Below are 13,384 nucleotides of genomic sequence, written 5' to 3' on the forward strand. Positions count from 1 at the left end.
ACATGAACTTGCTAGGCAAAGAAAGGGCTGCAGCTGGGAGAGGGTATCCAGGAGGGTTGTGGCCTGATAAGAGGCATCCAGGGGTGTCATGCCCTCAGTTCTCCTCCCAGGATCAATGCTAGGGAAGGTGATTGCTACAAAGTCTGTGAACTCAAGGTCCCCTCTCTCTGCATCACCACCTCCTGCTTCTCTCTGGAAGAGGGAAGGAGATTCCTGCCTGCAGTGGGCCTGGGAAGGAGAAAGAGCATAGGAGTCATCTGGGGCAGGTGGGGGGGGGACAGGAAAGAACATTCACACAAACGGGGTAACCACAGTTTTGTCAGGGCTGGGGACACTGGCAGAGAGGGGCTGGGGGTGGGAGGTGGGTGGTGCAGGGGTCAGGGGAAGAAGGTTCTCAGGGCTGTGTTCTGCAGCTGGTAGGGGGCTTGGCTCGATGCTCCCAGATGCTCCCAGAACGCTTCGGATCCAGGTATGTGTGTCCTCCCCCAGCATTGCCACGCCAGCACATCCGTGCCAATATCCGGCTCCGGGACACCGAGAGCCACACCCAGCCTCCTCCTCCAGCACCCTTTCCCAACCTCCTCCTCCTCTTCCTCCAACTCCAGCACCCCAAACCCTCCTAGGGTGCAGGCCCCCTGTCTCCAGGTTCTCCCTGCATGCAGGACATTCCTTCCTCCTCCTTCTCCTCTTCCATCATGCTCCAGCACCCTGAAGCCCTCCTGAGGCATAGGCCTCTGGTCCCGAGGTGCTCCCCACACCAAGGACATGGGAGGATGGTGGAACATTGGTGGGTGGCTCAGATGCCTAAGTTCCCCAGTGCCCACCCTGCTTAAAGCATGCCTGACCCTGGGGCAGGGGGTGTCCTAGAAGGGAGCTGGAAGACTGGGCTGAACTGGGCTGGGGGTGGGTGTGTGCACACCCCACAACCAGGCCTGTGCAGAGACCCCAACTCTGGCATGTGTATCAGCATATGTATATATGTGTGTGAACTGCACACATGAGCGTGCACACAAGCGTGTCCCTGTACGTCCTCTTTCCTCTTGCACCCCATTGGGGCCATGCAGAAGCCCCAGCACCTGTGTGTCCCCATTCTGCGTGGCGTCCCAGCTGCAGGGCACCCCCCAGCCCTACCCTGTCCCCTCCATGTCCCTGCTAGCCCCACCCCGCCACTGCCCCACGGCCTCTCCCCCTGCACAAACACATTCCGGCACACCTGGCCAGGTGCAGCCAGCACAGAGCCACGTCAGCTTGGCTCCACTTCACAACGCCGGCTCACAGGTGAAGCTCTCCCGGGCACCTGCAGTGGGTGGGGGTAGGGGCAGGCTGTGGGGGTCATTGTAAAGTCTGGGGTCCTTATTGCTCCATCGGGGGGGGGGGGGGGGGGGGGGGGGGGGCAGCCTGCCTGCTTGCAGCCAGAGGGGCCTGCAGCTGCTCCCAGCTAGGCACTCCATGTGTCCGGGCTCTGTCCCCAGGAGCCCCACAGACCTGAACCCTCATCTTCCAGATCCCCCACAGACCTGATGCCCAATTCCTTGTTCATCCATGGACATGGGTCCCTGTTCTCTGGATTTCTCATATACCCTCCCTCCCCTATCCTCTGGGTCTGCCCCAACTCCCCCATGAACCTGAGGTCACATCACTCAGGTCCCCAAAAGCTCCACATGAACACAGAGATCCCCAGCCTCTGGGACCTCACACTCCCTGCCCCTTTGCACCCCTCTGCCCCTAGGTTACCAAAAGCCCTCAGTCCCCTCACCGCCTACTTTAAGCCTCCCCACTCTCTGGCTTTCCCAGGGACCCAGGAATCCGCACCCCCAGTGCCCTCTAAAGCACCCCCAACTCCAGCTCCCACTACCCTAATCCTGCTTCTCAGCCTGATCCCTGCCCCTTCCACCCTTCCCCCAGTCTGGCTTGATGGGGTGTCCTTCAGCCCAGACCCCCCCTCCATGCCCTCCACCATCTAGGTTTGCTGGAGGACGTCACAGTCACCCGGGCTGCCGGGAGGCAACGGCTCGGCGGGTCTGGCACCCTCCCCACCTCACCCTGCTGTCTCCGGGGCTTGTTTTCCGTTGCCTGCGGTTCGTTCCAGTGACTCAGGCAGCGAAAGCAAGTCTGGGAGGCTGCAGAGCCGCTGCTGGGAGAGTTGCACTTGGAGGGCTGGGGAGGAGAGGGATGGAGGGAGCAGCCAGAGCTGCTGGGCTTTACAGAGCTGGGACACCCTCCTGTGGGGTTCGGGGGAGCTCAGAGGAAAAGCTGGGAGAAGAGAAACTTTTAAAGGGCTGTTACATCTAAACAGGATTTGTGGGGAATTGCGGGGGGAGTACCACCGTGTCTGCTCGTTCTCCCCCTGCCAGTATCTGCTCTTTGTCCCTAATGGGCAGAAGAGGTGGAGCACCTGGAGCCCTGCTCAGCACCCATGGGATCCCCTGTTTCCTAAACACTTTGGACGTCCCCCCTCAGGGGACGTTGGGCGCTGCCGCCCCCCCCCCCCCCCCCCCCCCCCCCCCCCGGGGCGGGGGGGCCCCCCCCCCCCCCCCCCCCCCGCTATCGGCCTTGTTGGGCTGTGGCAGCCCAGCTGAGCATTGCTCACCTTTTTATGCAGGACACATTTTGGCTATAGTATTAATAATAACCGTGGGTCTGGCATGGTCGTATTCTGGTTTCCATTAGGTTCGTATCTTGCTTCATATCATATCATATCATATCGCTTCAAGAAATTCATCTAAGTCCTGCATAAGAGCTTGTCCTGTTACTAGACATCAACGAAACACCACAGGAGAGGTTGCGATCTTGGCTGTACAGCACTGGACTCGTGGAGCAGAGCTGGTGCAAGCTGCTGACACACTGCCTGGCTGCGTGAAGCTGTGGGGTCCTGGTGGAGGGTCTACTCTTGACCAGGGGGACAGAGCCTCTGAGAGCACCCCAAAACTGCGTATAGCAGCTGGAGCCAAGTATGATAGGGGAAAACATGGACAGATGTGTCTTTTGGGAGCTGAGATCATCTTTCTCCATTGCATATTTCTCCACAAATTGCCTTCCTGTCTTCAGAACATACCCAGGGCTGCCCAGGACAAGTATATGAAGATAGGGCCATCCTGGTTTGGGGGGGTGTTGAGTGTCACCCAACTTCTACAGATCCTAATAAAGGTGAGCAACAGATTGGGACAGGGTTGGTCACAGGCTTAACTGTCCCTGAGTCAGGGACTGTCCAGAAGGGCACAGAGGAGCCAGGGAGGTGGCAAACCTGTGGTACAACCTGGTGCCACCAGCTGCTGGCAATGCACTTACCCACCCTGAAACTCTGGGCACCACAAAGGAATCCCATCACCAGTGTCCCAGAGCTGGACAGACCTGGTGGGGACCCAGATGGCCCCACCTCAGGGCTCTGGGAACTGCAAGGAGACTCCAAGACTGTGCTGATGATGCTGAATCTGGGAAAGGGGCAGGCGCGGATCCTCATGGCTGGCAGCACAGGTGGGTCAGAGAGCCAGGTGCTGGTGGGATGACACCAATGGCGATGCCGATGCCGTGCAGTGAGATGCAGAGGGCCAAGAGGATGCTGTCCAGTCGGCGGGTCAGGAAGCGGGACGCTGGTGGGAGGCCGAGCCCGGGCAGTCTCCAGGCAGTGTCCGAGCCCGCTCCTAGCTGGGATGGCAGCGCCGTGTTTGCGAAGAGTTAAGGAGGCGGAAGAGGCAGGAAGCGGCCCGAGCCTCTCTCCATAGAAACCCGCGGCCGTGATTAAAGTCTGATGCGGGCCCGATAGCGGGGGGAGGGGGGGGCAGCGCCCGCTTTAATTACAGTGGAGGAAATTGCTGGAGCCGGGGCCCCGAGCCCCTGCGAGTTGCCTGGAAACTCCCCCTCCTCCGCCTCCCCCGGCCCCTGCCCGTCCCCTGCCCGTCCCGCTGCCATTTATTCGCCATCAGCTGCTCTCTGATAAAGTGGAATAATAATAATAATAATAGGGGCAGGAATATTAAAACATGCAGCCCTCGGGCCGCCCCCACAGCTGCCATGAGACACGGCACCGGAGCGGTGCCACTGCTGCTCAACATGTATCTGCCAGGTACGGGCGGATCCCTCGGCCGCTGCCCCGCCGCTGCGCCGTGCACCGCACAGCACCAGCTCCTGCCCGCCCCGTCCCGCTGAGGCCTCGGGACGCTTTTATGCCCTGTCTCCTTCCAGAGCCCACCCTGTTCTCTCCTCTCTCTTTCTATCCATTCTCTCTTCTTGCCTTCGAGCACCACAACCATCCCTTCTATCTACTCTCACAGCCTTCCATGCCTGCACACTTATCCTCCCATCCTTCATCCACCCACCGTACCCCTGTCCTTCCATCTCTCCATCCACCCTTCTCTCCTTCCAACTCATCTTTCCACCCACCCATCCTTGCCCTGTACTTCCATCTATCCTTTCACCCCACCCACTTGTCCCTCTATCCCCTTTTCCATTCCCGCTACCAGCCAACCCCTCCGTCTACCCTCTGTCCCTTCCATCAGCCTGTTTTGCCTTCATCTTACCAATTACCTACCCTTCCTTCCATCCATTCACCTCTCGCCCTTTCTTCCCTCCATCTACCCACTCATCCAACCTCCCTTCTGTCCTTCCATCCATCCGCCCATTTCCTTCCTCCCTTCCATCCATCTCTTTATCTACCTCTCCTTTTCACAGCGATCTGCTCCCCAAACGCCAACAGTCATCCTTCCTTCCACCCGCCGATCCTGCTGCCCATCCTGCCGCTCACCTGCCTCCTCTCCCTGTCCCCCTGCCCCGCAGTTCTCTCCCTCGCTCCCTCTCTCCTCCCTACCCCAGCCCGCGGGATTTTCTATTCCTATTTAAAAGCTTCCCCGGCTGGGTCGGAAATCGGATTTCCTTTTTCCTGGACGCGTTTCCTGGCTTCGCCGCAGCGGCGGGGCAAGCGAGGGGGAGCGGCCGGGGGCTGCGAGGACATCGCCCGCGGGTGGGCGCCGGGGGGTCGCGGTCCCGCCTGGCTCCAGCCCCCCGCCACCCCCACCCGCGCCCCTTTTTTTCCCCCAGATCCAGTAGGGGAAACTTTGTTCAAAGACGGGAAGAGCCAGGCATGGGGGTCTCTCAGCCCCGGCGTGCAGAAAGGTAAGAGCACCGCTGCCCCTTCCCCTGGACCTGCTCCGCTCCCCTCAGCCGGCCCGGAGCGGGGACCCCCGGGGCACACGCATTCTTCCCCGACCCGCAGCCACCGGGGACCCCTTCCCGTTCGTGTGCCGGGCGCTGCCCATGCGGGACACGGCCGCCGCGGAGCCCCCGTTCCCTGCTGCTGCGGGCTGGGAGCATTCCGCCGCCAAATCCTACGGGGAAACCAGCGAGCCCCGACGGCCGGGAGCCCCCGTCCCGTGGCAGCAGAGGGGAGCGAGGAATCCGGCCCCTCGAGCCCCGCAGCGGGGAGAGTCCGGGGTCCCAGCTCCGGTCCCCCAGTTGCTCGGGACATCAGATGGGGAGAGAGCTGCCAGCCAGCCTGGGTGTGGGGCGAGCTAATCTGGGCTCGGGATACCCGTTCCTGGGAGTGGGGAGGTGAGTTGAGACACCATCCGTGAGGGAGCTGCCGGTGAAGGACTGGGGCTTGGGTCCCCGTCTGGAGAAATCCACGCAGGGGTCACAGGCATGGGCAAGTGCTGGCCAGGGAGCAGCCTGGAGCCTGCTGGGGAGTGCAGCAGCACTGGGCATCGCGGGGCCAGCACTGTGGTGTTTGGGCCATGTAGCTTGCCTGTCTGCAAGGAGACAGTTGACAAGGGGCTGCTCTGAGCAGGAAAAGGGGAGCCCTGGTTTAGTGGTGGGAGGGGTAGGAAAGCTGGGACTGGGAGACCCTTTTGCCTCTGCACTGGGGACTCTGCCTAGTCATACTTGGTGCACAGTGATGCAGTGAGAAGGACCTTTTTGGATCCCTGGGTATTTCCTCGGGGAGCTGCCAGGTGTATTATCATGGCACCCTGCGGCAGTCAGGATTGAGCCTTACCACTCCACCCAGCTGCACCCTCCAACACCTCCCTGCCCTCCTTGCATGGGGTGGAACAGCCACAACTGGGAGATAGCTGGAGCCCAGGGTGGAGGCTGTGGCAATGAGAGGTAAAGGCTGCAGGGATCTCTCCCAGAGAGGAGAGATCCCCTACCTTCTTCCCAGGATGGGGGATTAGGAAATGCAACACCTTGGAAAGACTGGGGCGTATCTGCCTGGATCAGGATGTATAACCTGGGTTTGGTGAAATGGGGATGGATGGGAAACGGCTGTTCCCTGCTCCTTCCAGGGCAAGAAATGGGGAGCACCAGATAAAATAGGTGGGTGTTAGATAAGCAGGATAAGGTGGTTCTTTGTGGGAAATGTAGCTGAGCTGTGGGACTGCTTGCTGCAGGGGTCATGGGTGCTAAACCTCTGAATGGGATCCAAGCACCTAAAGACAAAATAATGGTAGAAAAGCACAGGGAGAAGGATTAAATGCAAAGACATGCCCTCTTCTGTGGGAAGAGACTGTGCTGCAAGGGTTGGAATGAGGAGAAGGGGTGTGCAAGGGCTGCTGCTCGGATGGGGTAGGGCAAGGTATTTAGATAAGTGCAGGGCTGCTCTGCAGGGTGGCCGGGTCCCAGTGGCAGGACTGCTCCTCATCCAAAGGTCCAGGGACCCTCTCCTCTTGTGACTTCTGGCCAGACACAATGAAGCCTGTCCTTGTGCCTCACCATGGGCATGTCCAGGTGTGCCAGGCTCCAGTGTGTGCAGCCTGGCCCAGGGGCACCTTGGGCACCCATCAAGGATACTCTTCAGGGCAAGCTGCAGATGCAATGGCCATGGCTCAGAGAGGACACTTTTCCTCTGGAAATAAGGAACATTGATGCCTGATTCAAAGCCACAGCAGGTCCTGCCCTGTCCTCCTCTCTCCCTCTCCTATACTTATCTGTGCCTCTCTGGGATGTAGTTCAGATCAGTGTTGCACCCTGACTTCAGCTCACCATGGAGACATCAGTGCAGGGCACAGTGCCCCTAGAGCAGAGGCTGTGCTGTGACACCAGCCCAGTTTCAAGCAGATGTGGCAGTGGGGAATATTTGCGCTGGGATAAGTCTGAGTACTTCCAAGATATCTCCTTCTTGGGCTGCAGATGAAAGAAAAAGGCCATGTCCTCACACCAAAACAAACAAACAGGTATTTGTCTTCAGTGGTGTGTGAATGTGGGTGGGAGGGATGTGGAGGCCCTGGATCCAGACCCACTGCAACCTATTTTGACCTCTGAGCACTCCTACTCCATCACAAGGTGCAGGGGCATCTTTTCTTCCTCTTACCTGAGGGTCAGGATGGAGTAGGAATGCTGCAAAGGAGACACAACCTTGTTACCATCTTCTGCATCTCTAGAGCAGGGAAGATGCAATGAGGTGCAGCCTAAACCTGGGTCCACACGGGATGGGGCAATATAGCAGTGGGTCAAGGAGAATTGGGGCACATCCTGTCCCTAACCTTGTGCCCTGGGAGGGAGCTTTAACCTCTCTGGGGCTCGGCCTTGCAGGCAGCGGGCAGATCCAGCTGTGGCAGTTCCTGCTGGAGCTGCTTTCGGACCGGGCCAACCTGAACTGCATCGCCTGGGAAGGCACGAACGGGGAGTTCAAGCTGATCGACCCCGACGAGGTGGCGCGGCGCTGGGGCGAGCGGAAGAGCAAACCCAACATGAATTACGACAAGCTGAGCCGGGCACTGCGCTACTACTACGACAAGAACATCATGACCAAGGTCCATGGCAAGCGCTACGCCTACAAGTTCGACTTCCATGGGCTGGCGCAGGTGTGCCAGCCGGCCACCCCCGATCACACCCTCTACAAATTTCAGGGCAACCTGGCACCACTGCCCTTCTCGGGCATCTCCAAACTCAACCTCATGACCTCTGGGGTGACACCGGCCAGCTTTTCCTACTGGCCTGGTTCCAGCCCATCCCTCTACCCCGGGCACGGGCTCCAGCCCTCGGCTCCATTCAGCGCCATGGCAGCCTCCCACCTCAACAATATGAACAACCATTACCATTAGAGGCTCAGCTGTGCCAGGTGGACTCTCCTTGTCCCTGGCAGCATTGGGCTGTGGAGTTGGGAACTCAGTGGGGAGGGATGGGGGGTGGGATCGTGCCCTGCTCTCACTTGCCCCCTTTTAGATTTGGAATGGTGGGGAGGGTGGGAGGTGCTTGCAGGGTAGCTGGGTTAGTTCCCTAATAGGGGTGGCTGGAGGAGAGAAGCCATCTAAATTTAAGATGAGGAGGTATTCATGATCCTGAGAACAGATGTAGATACCTAATGCAGGGTGTGAATGGAAGGAAAAACTATCAGCTCCACTCCTGGCAGGGACTGTGCACCCCCTTTCCTTTGCAACATGCTGCCCACCCCCTGAATATCCTTAGCTCTGCCCCCAGCCTGTGCCTGCCCCATCCCTCTACCTGCAGAGAGGAGTCAGGAGCTGGGGCCTCGGGGCAGCTGCATTCATGGATGAGGGTCCCACTGAGCAGGGGTAAGGAAAGGGGACCTTCCTTGACCACTTGGTCCACTCACCTATGTCTCCAAAGTCTTCCTTTCTTCCATCCCTCCTACACCTCCTGCTGATGGTAGCTTCCTTCACACCTCAGGAGAAGCCTTGGTCTGAAGAGCAGATGTTCTTCCTGGGTTGATTCCTACCTGGGGCAGGGCTCTGGGGTTGGAGGTGCCAGGGGCAGGTGTGACAGGCACGCACTGCCAGTCTTCAGGGCAAGACCAGAGCCTGGAGGCAACATAGCCTGGTCCCTGCAACTCTGCCCTCTCCCCAGTGCTTCAGGATCACACCACAGATGGTCCTGACATCCTGCACATGAGCCTGTGTCCTGCTCATCACTTCCAAGATTAATGTTCCAGTTTTACTCTGGCTTTAGCCCCTCACATGCAGGGCTTGGTGGGACACCTTCCATAGGTAGGAACATCCCCAGGGACAAGGCAGGGTGGGAGGTAGGGCAGGAGAAGGGATGACAGCAGGACTGGGAGCCCCAGGAACCAAGGAGCAGCCCTAGGTCTCCCTCTGGGTTCAAGGAGCTGCCCCCATCCTCCGGAGCAGGACACTGGCTCAGCAGACTCAGAAGAGCTGGGCACACTGAGCTCTGTGCTGGCTGGGGGGTGGGTTTGGTCTTCAATAAAACAGAGAGGTGCTGTGACCTGTGTACTCTCCTGTCTGAAGGGAGCTGGCAAGAGGGGGAACCACCCAGCAAATCCTTTCCCATCTGAGCCAGAGCACCTTCAAGGCTGGGGTGTGGAGGATGCCACCACTCTGCTGTGTCACCTTTTCTCCAGGCATCACATCTGATTCTTACAAACCCCAAGAGACAGGGCAGAGCTGGAAACCTCTGGGTTACTTGAGGTACCCCTCTGGGGAACCCACATATGCTAATCTTAGGTTGGCAAGGGGATGTGGCAACTAGAGGCAAAGAGGAGATGCAGTTGCCCCGGCAGGATGTTTGCCATCCTGCCGTTATCCTGGCAAATTAGGGATGCCAGGAGCTGGATCTCTTGTGACTCACAGAGCCCTGTGCAACCACTCTGGGGCAATGCACTGGGCCCAGCACAGCCACATCCTGTGCCAGGCCAGGCTCATGTGTAACATTGATGCAGGGGTGAGCGGGAGAGCATTGCTTGCCTGGCTCCAAGAACATGGCCACAGATCCACTGGTGCCCACAGTGGCTGCTGTGGGCCCAGGGACTGCCCTCTGCTTGTCCCCTTCCTTGAGGCTTTGCTCCCGATCCCACTGCCATCAAGGACCCAGGGTGCCAGGGACGGATGCCAGGCTTACAGCAGGGATCAAACTGGCTGTATAGAGGGGAGCCATACCCAGCCCATGGAGGGGGTGGCCAGCACCCAGCCCCTCTCTCTGCATGCCCCAGATCACAGTAGCCCACAGATCTGGGGGCTTCATGCTGCCTCCTTTGCATCCCTCTAGGGTCTGGTCACTCTCACAGCCTTGGTGGCATCTGCTTTGATGCATCCTCATTGCCCTAATCAGCTTAAGGGAGTGGGATCTGATGTCAGTGTGTCCTCTGGGGAGGGCTCAGGCTGTGAAGTGGGGGGGCCCGATGCTCCCAGCTGGGAGCCCATGTATGGGAAAGGAGTTGCAGGGACTGGAGAGGGAGGCGCTGTCCCTACCTCCAGGGTCCCTGAGTGTTGCACAGCCTGGTTCTCAAGGATGGCAGGAGGTGAAGTGAGAGGGAAAGGAGTAGTTACCCCCACGCAACCAGTGTGAAGACAGGCTGAAGACACTCCTTGCCCCCAAGCTTGGCTTTGCAAGGGCAAAATGGGAGAACTGGCCACAACTGGCTCCTTCAGAGACGGGGCAGAGGGCTGCGCCCCCGCCGGGGGAGCCGCTTCAGGGCTTAGGTAACTGCATGACGCAGAGCAGGACACGGATTAAGGGATGTGGGTCACTAGTAGCTCCTCCCTTCTCCCCCTCCCTGTTCCTATCCCTCTTGTCCCTCTGCCAGTGCCACGGAAGCCCAGGTGACTCCAGTCCCCTCCTCATTCCCGACCCTGCAATCCAGGTCCCTGCTGGATTGGAGGCGAGACATGCTGGGGAGAAAGGGGAGTTACCTTTTTGGGAGAGGGGAGACCACTGCACACACCCAGTGCAACAGCCTGCAGCTGAGGGCTTGCTTTGCTCTGATCTGAGCTCAATTGGCACAGTCCCACTGCTCTGTCCCCAAGGTGCCACGCCAAAAGCCGGGAACCAGCCCTGCACTCATCAGGGACGGCAGCCAGGAAGGAAGGGGGAGGACACCCATGCGGGACTGCACCAGCGATGCTCTCGCCTGCCTGTGGACGCAGCCGGAGTCACCATGGCAACTCGGGATGCTCCCATCCCCAGGTACCACTGGGAGCCGCCCCCCCCCATGACATATTATGTTTATCGGAAGGGGGAACAGAGCATCACTTTCACCCAACTCAGCTTCCCCCTCCCCAGAGCCCCACCTGACCCAGCCTGCCAGAGGTGCTGCTTTCTGCAGTTTTCTTCAGTCACCAAAACCGCCGGCTCGGAGCAGACTGCAGCAAAATCCTGCCAATGGGCAAGCGGGGCCGAGCCCCGCACAGTTTCTGGTGGAGCATCGTCTCTGGCCCCGACTGGGGGTGGGAGCACCATCCCTGGCAGTGGAGTGTACGTACCAGCTGGGTGGGCAGCCTGTCTCAGGTGGCTGGCAGGAGGTGCATGGGCCCAGTGCATCCATGGGCTTCTGACCTACCTGCAGGGAGTCCTTGGATGCCCTGTCCAGGGTGAGATGGGGAACACAGTCCCAAAGGGCTTCAGCCTGCACTAGGAAGAGTGAGGGAGCAGAGGCTATGGCACAGCAGCTTCTTCTGCTGCCCTGTGATTAAATACAGAAGGATTTTTTTCCCTACTTAAAAAAAAAAACAAACTAAAACAAAAATAAAGTCTCGTTGTATCTGGCTTTGCTTACCTGTCAAGAGGGCAGGTTTTAGCCTCTTGCCAGCATAACAGGAGGACCCCTCCAACTTCCCCAAAGTCTCCCAGCCACACAGTAATGGATCGGAGAGAGGATTGAATACCCCATCTCCTATTTTAGCAGTCATGTCACCACTTGTTTCATTTCTCATGCTGGGAAGCGCCTTTGCAGCACAGCCATGCCACGTCTGCCCTGGGGGACATCAGCTGCCTCTCTGCCTACCTCTGCTCTCTCTACAGCTCTCCCAGTTCCCACTTATTTCATCCTCTCCACATCCCGGCTGTGCTGGCTCCTCAGCCCCCCACCCCCAAGCTGCTGACTCACATCCTCTCTCCAGACGCCACCTTCCCTTGGCGTGGCTCCCTGCAAAGTGCTTCACGATTCAGTGTGGCTCAGCCAGAGCCTGCAGGTACAGGCATTCAGGCTTAAAAACCCTTTGTGAAGTCCCTCCAAGGAACAAAATGTGATGCTTCCCAAAGATGTTGCTTTCTTCCTTGCCAACATGCTAAAGCTGGGGCTGTACTGCCACCATAAACCTAAACCTCATCCCTGCTGCCACCAGCTCTCAGGGCTGCCAGGGAGACGGTGTCCTGGTCTGCTGCTGCCCAGCTGTACACTGAGACCTTGGGCTGGACTTTGCTGAGGGCAGTAGCTGAGTAGCGGGAGGACTGGATTAATGTGCTAATGCCAGATTATGCTCTAATGCAGGACTTCTGATGAGGGAACAGCCCCTACTCCAGCCCAGGGGCACTCACTTCCTGAAGCAGACTCCCCATGACTGCCTTGGGCCACAGCTTGGTGCTGCCTGCCTATCCCCCAGGGAGTTCAGTCCTCAGGGGTGACAAAGGACCGTGAGACAGGCAGGGAATACAGCACAGGGTGACCTCCACACTCAACTCTCAGTGAGCTGGAGGTAATGTCCCAGACTATGTAGCCCTGGCCCTCTGCTCTTCCAGGCTCTGTAGCAGAAGGATTAACCATCACAGCAGGGCTCCAAGGTATCTGGTTCCCCTTCCTCATCTGCCCCAGCTTCCCAGCACAGAGCTGTCCCCAGTCTATGCTTCTCAGTCCCAAACCCATCAGCCAGGCAATGCCATAAGACATGCTTTGGCTACAGTGGAGACCAAACTGTCTGTCATCCCACCTCCCTCAGTCTCATGACTACCACTGGGCCACCCTGGGCACAGGCAGAGCTTTTGCAGATTTCCACCCAGCCTGCATTTATCTCCCATCAGCTGAGACCTTCTGGCCGCTCTCCTGCCCCTTCCTGAGTATACAAATATCTCATCAGCCAATTTTCACCTGGGACTCTTCATTCTCCCTCTGTCATTTGCTGCCATGTCCCAGGGTCACTTTGTCCATGTATTCCCCCACAGACACCCCACCAGCAGCTGTGATGAAGTGCCATGGAGTAGGGAGGGAACCAGAAACCTGTACCCACAAGTCAGCCCAGAGAGCAACAACCCAAATCTGCAATGGAGCCAGTGTCCTAGTAGCTCCCACAGAGACAGAAGAGAGACCTCCCACTTCCATCTGCCTCGAGAAACATGTTCTCCATCATCCCCACAGGCAAATGAAGAAAGGCCCGAGTAGAAAGCTGGGCCAAGGCAGGTCCTTCACCAGCCATGCAGGTGCCAGGTCTGCACCATCCAGAACAGTTTCCTCCCCATGGAGCACCTCCAAGTCACTCCAGGGGATGATGCCAACTCTTAATAGCAAAAACACAGCTTCACTGCTGTTCTTCTGACAGGAAGAAGCATGGCTTGCCACATTGGCTGCTCCAGCTGTTCATCACTCCTCCATGCCCCAGTGCCATGGCCAGCTCGTCCAACCCATAGAATTTGCTCCACAGACAGAGCAGTAGGGCAAGGGGAGTCCCACAGAGCAGTTGTTCCACAGCTCCAGGTAGAAACTCCC

The 13,384-nt window shown here is 58.4% G+C and overlaps 1 protein-coding gene across 1 annotated transcript; it reads left to right on the forward strand.

The window, feature by feature from the left end:
* Positions 1 to 3,918: 3,918 nt before the first annotated feature.
* FEV (FEV, ETS transcription factor) lies at positions 3,919 to 8,359 on the forward strand. The gene is made up of 3 exons (XM_027677915.1): positions 3,919 to 4,063; positions 5,035 to 5,109; positions 7,522 to 8,359. Exons 1-3 carry the CDS (start codon positions 4,012 to 4,014, stop codon positions 8,031 to 8,033), a joined length of 639 nt encoding a protein of 212 aa, XP_027533716.1. The 5' UTR covers positions 3,919 to 4,011; the 3' UTR covers positions 8,034 to 8,359.
* Positions 8,360 to 13,384: the final 5,025 nt, after the last annotated feature.

This window comes from Neopelma chrysocephalum, unplaced genomic scaffold, assembly GCF_003984885.1.
Source record: "Neopelma chrysocephalum unplaced genomic scaffold, ASM398488v2 Primary Assembly neopelma1_44, whole genome shotgun sequence".
Taxonomy (NCBI): domain Eukaryota; kingdom Metazoa; phylum Chordata; class Aves; order Passeriformes; family Pipridae; genus Neopelma; species Neopelma chrysocephalum.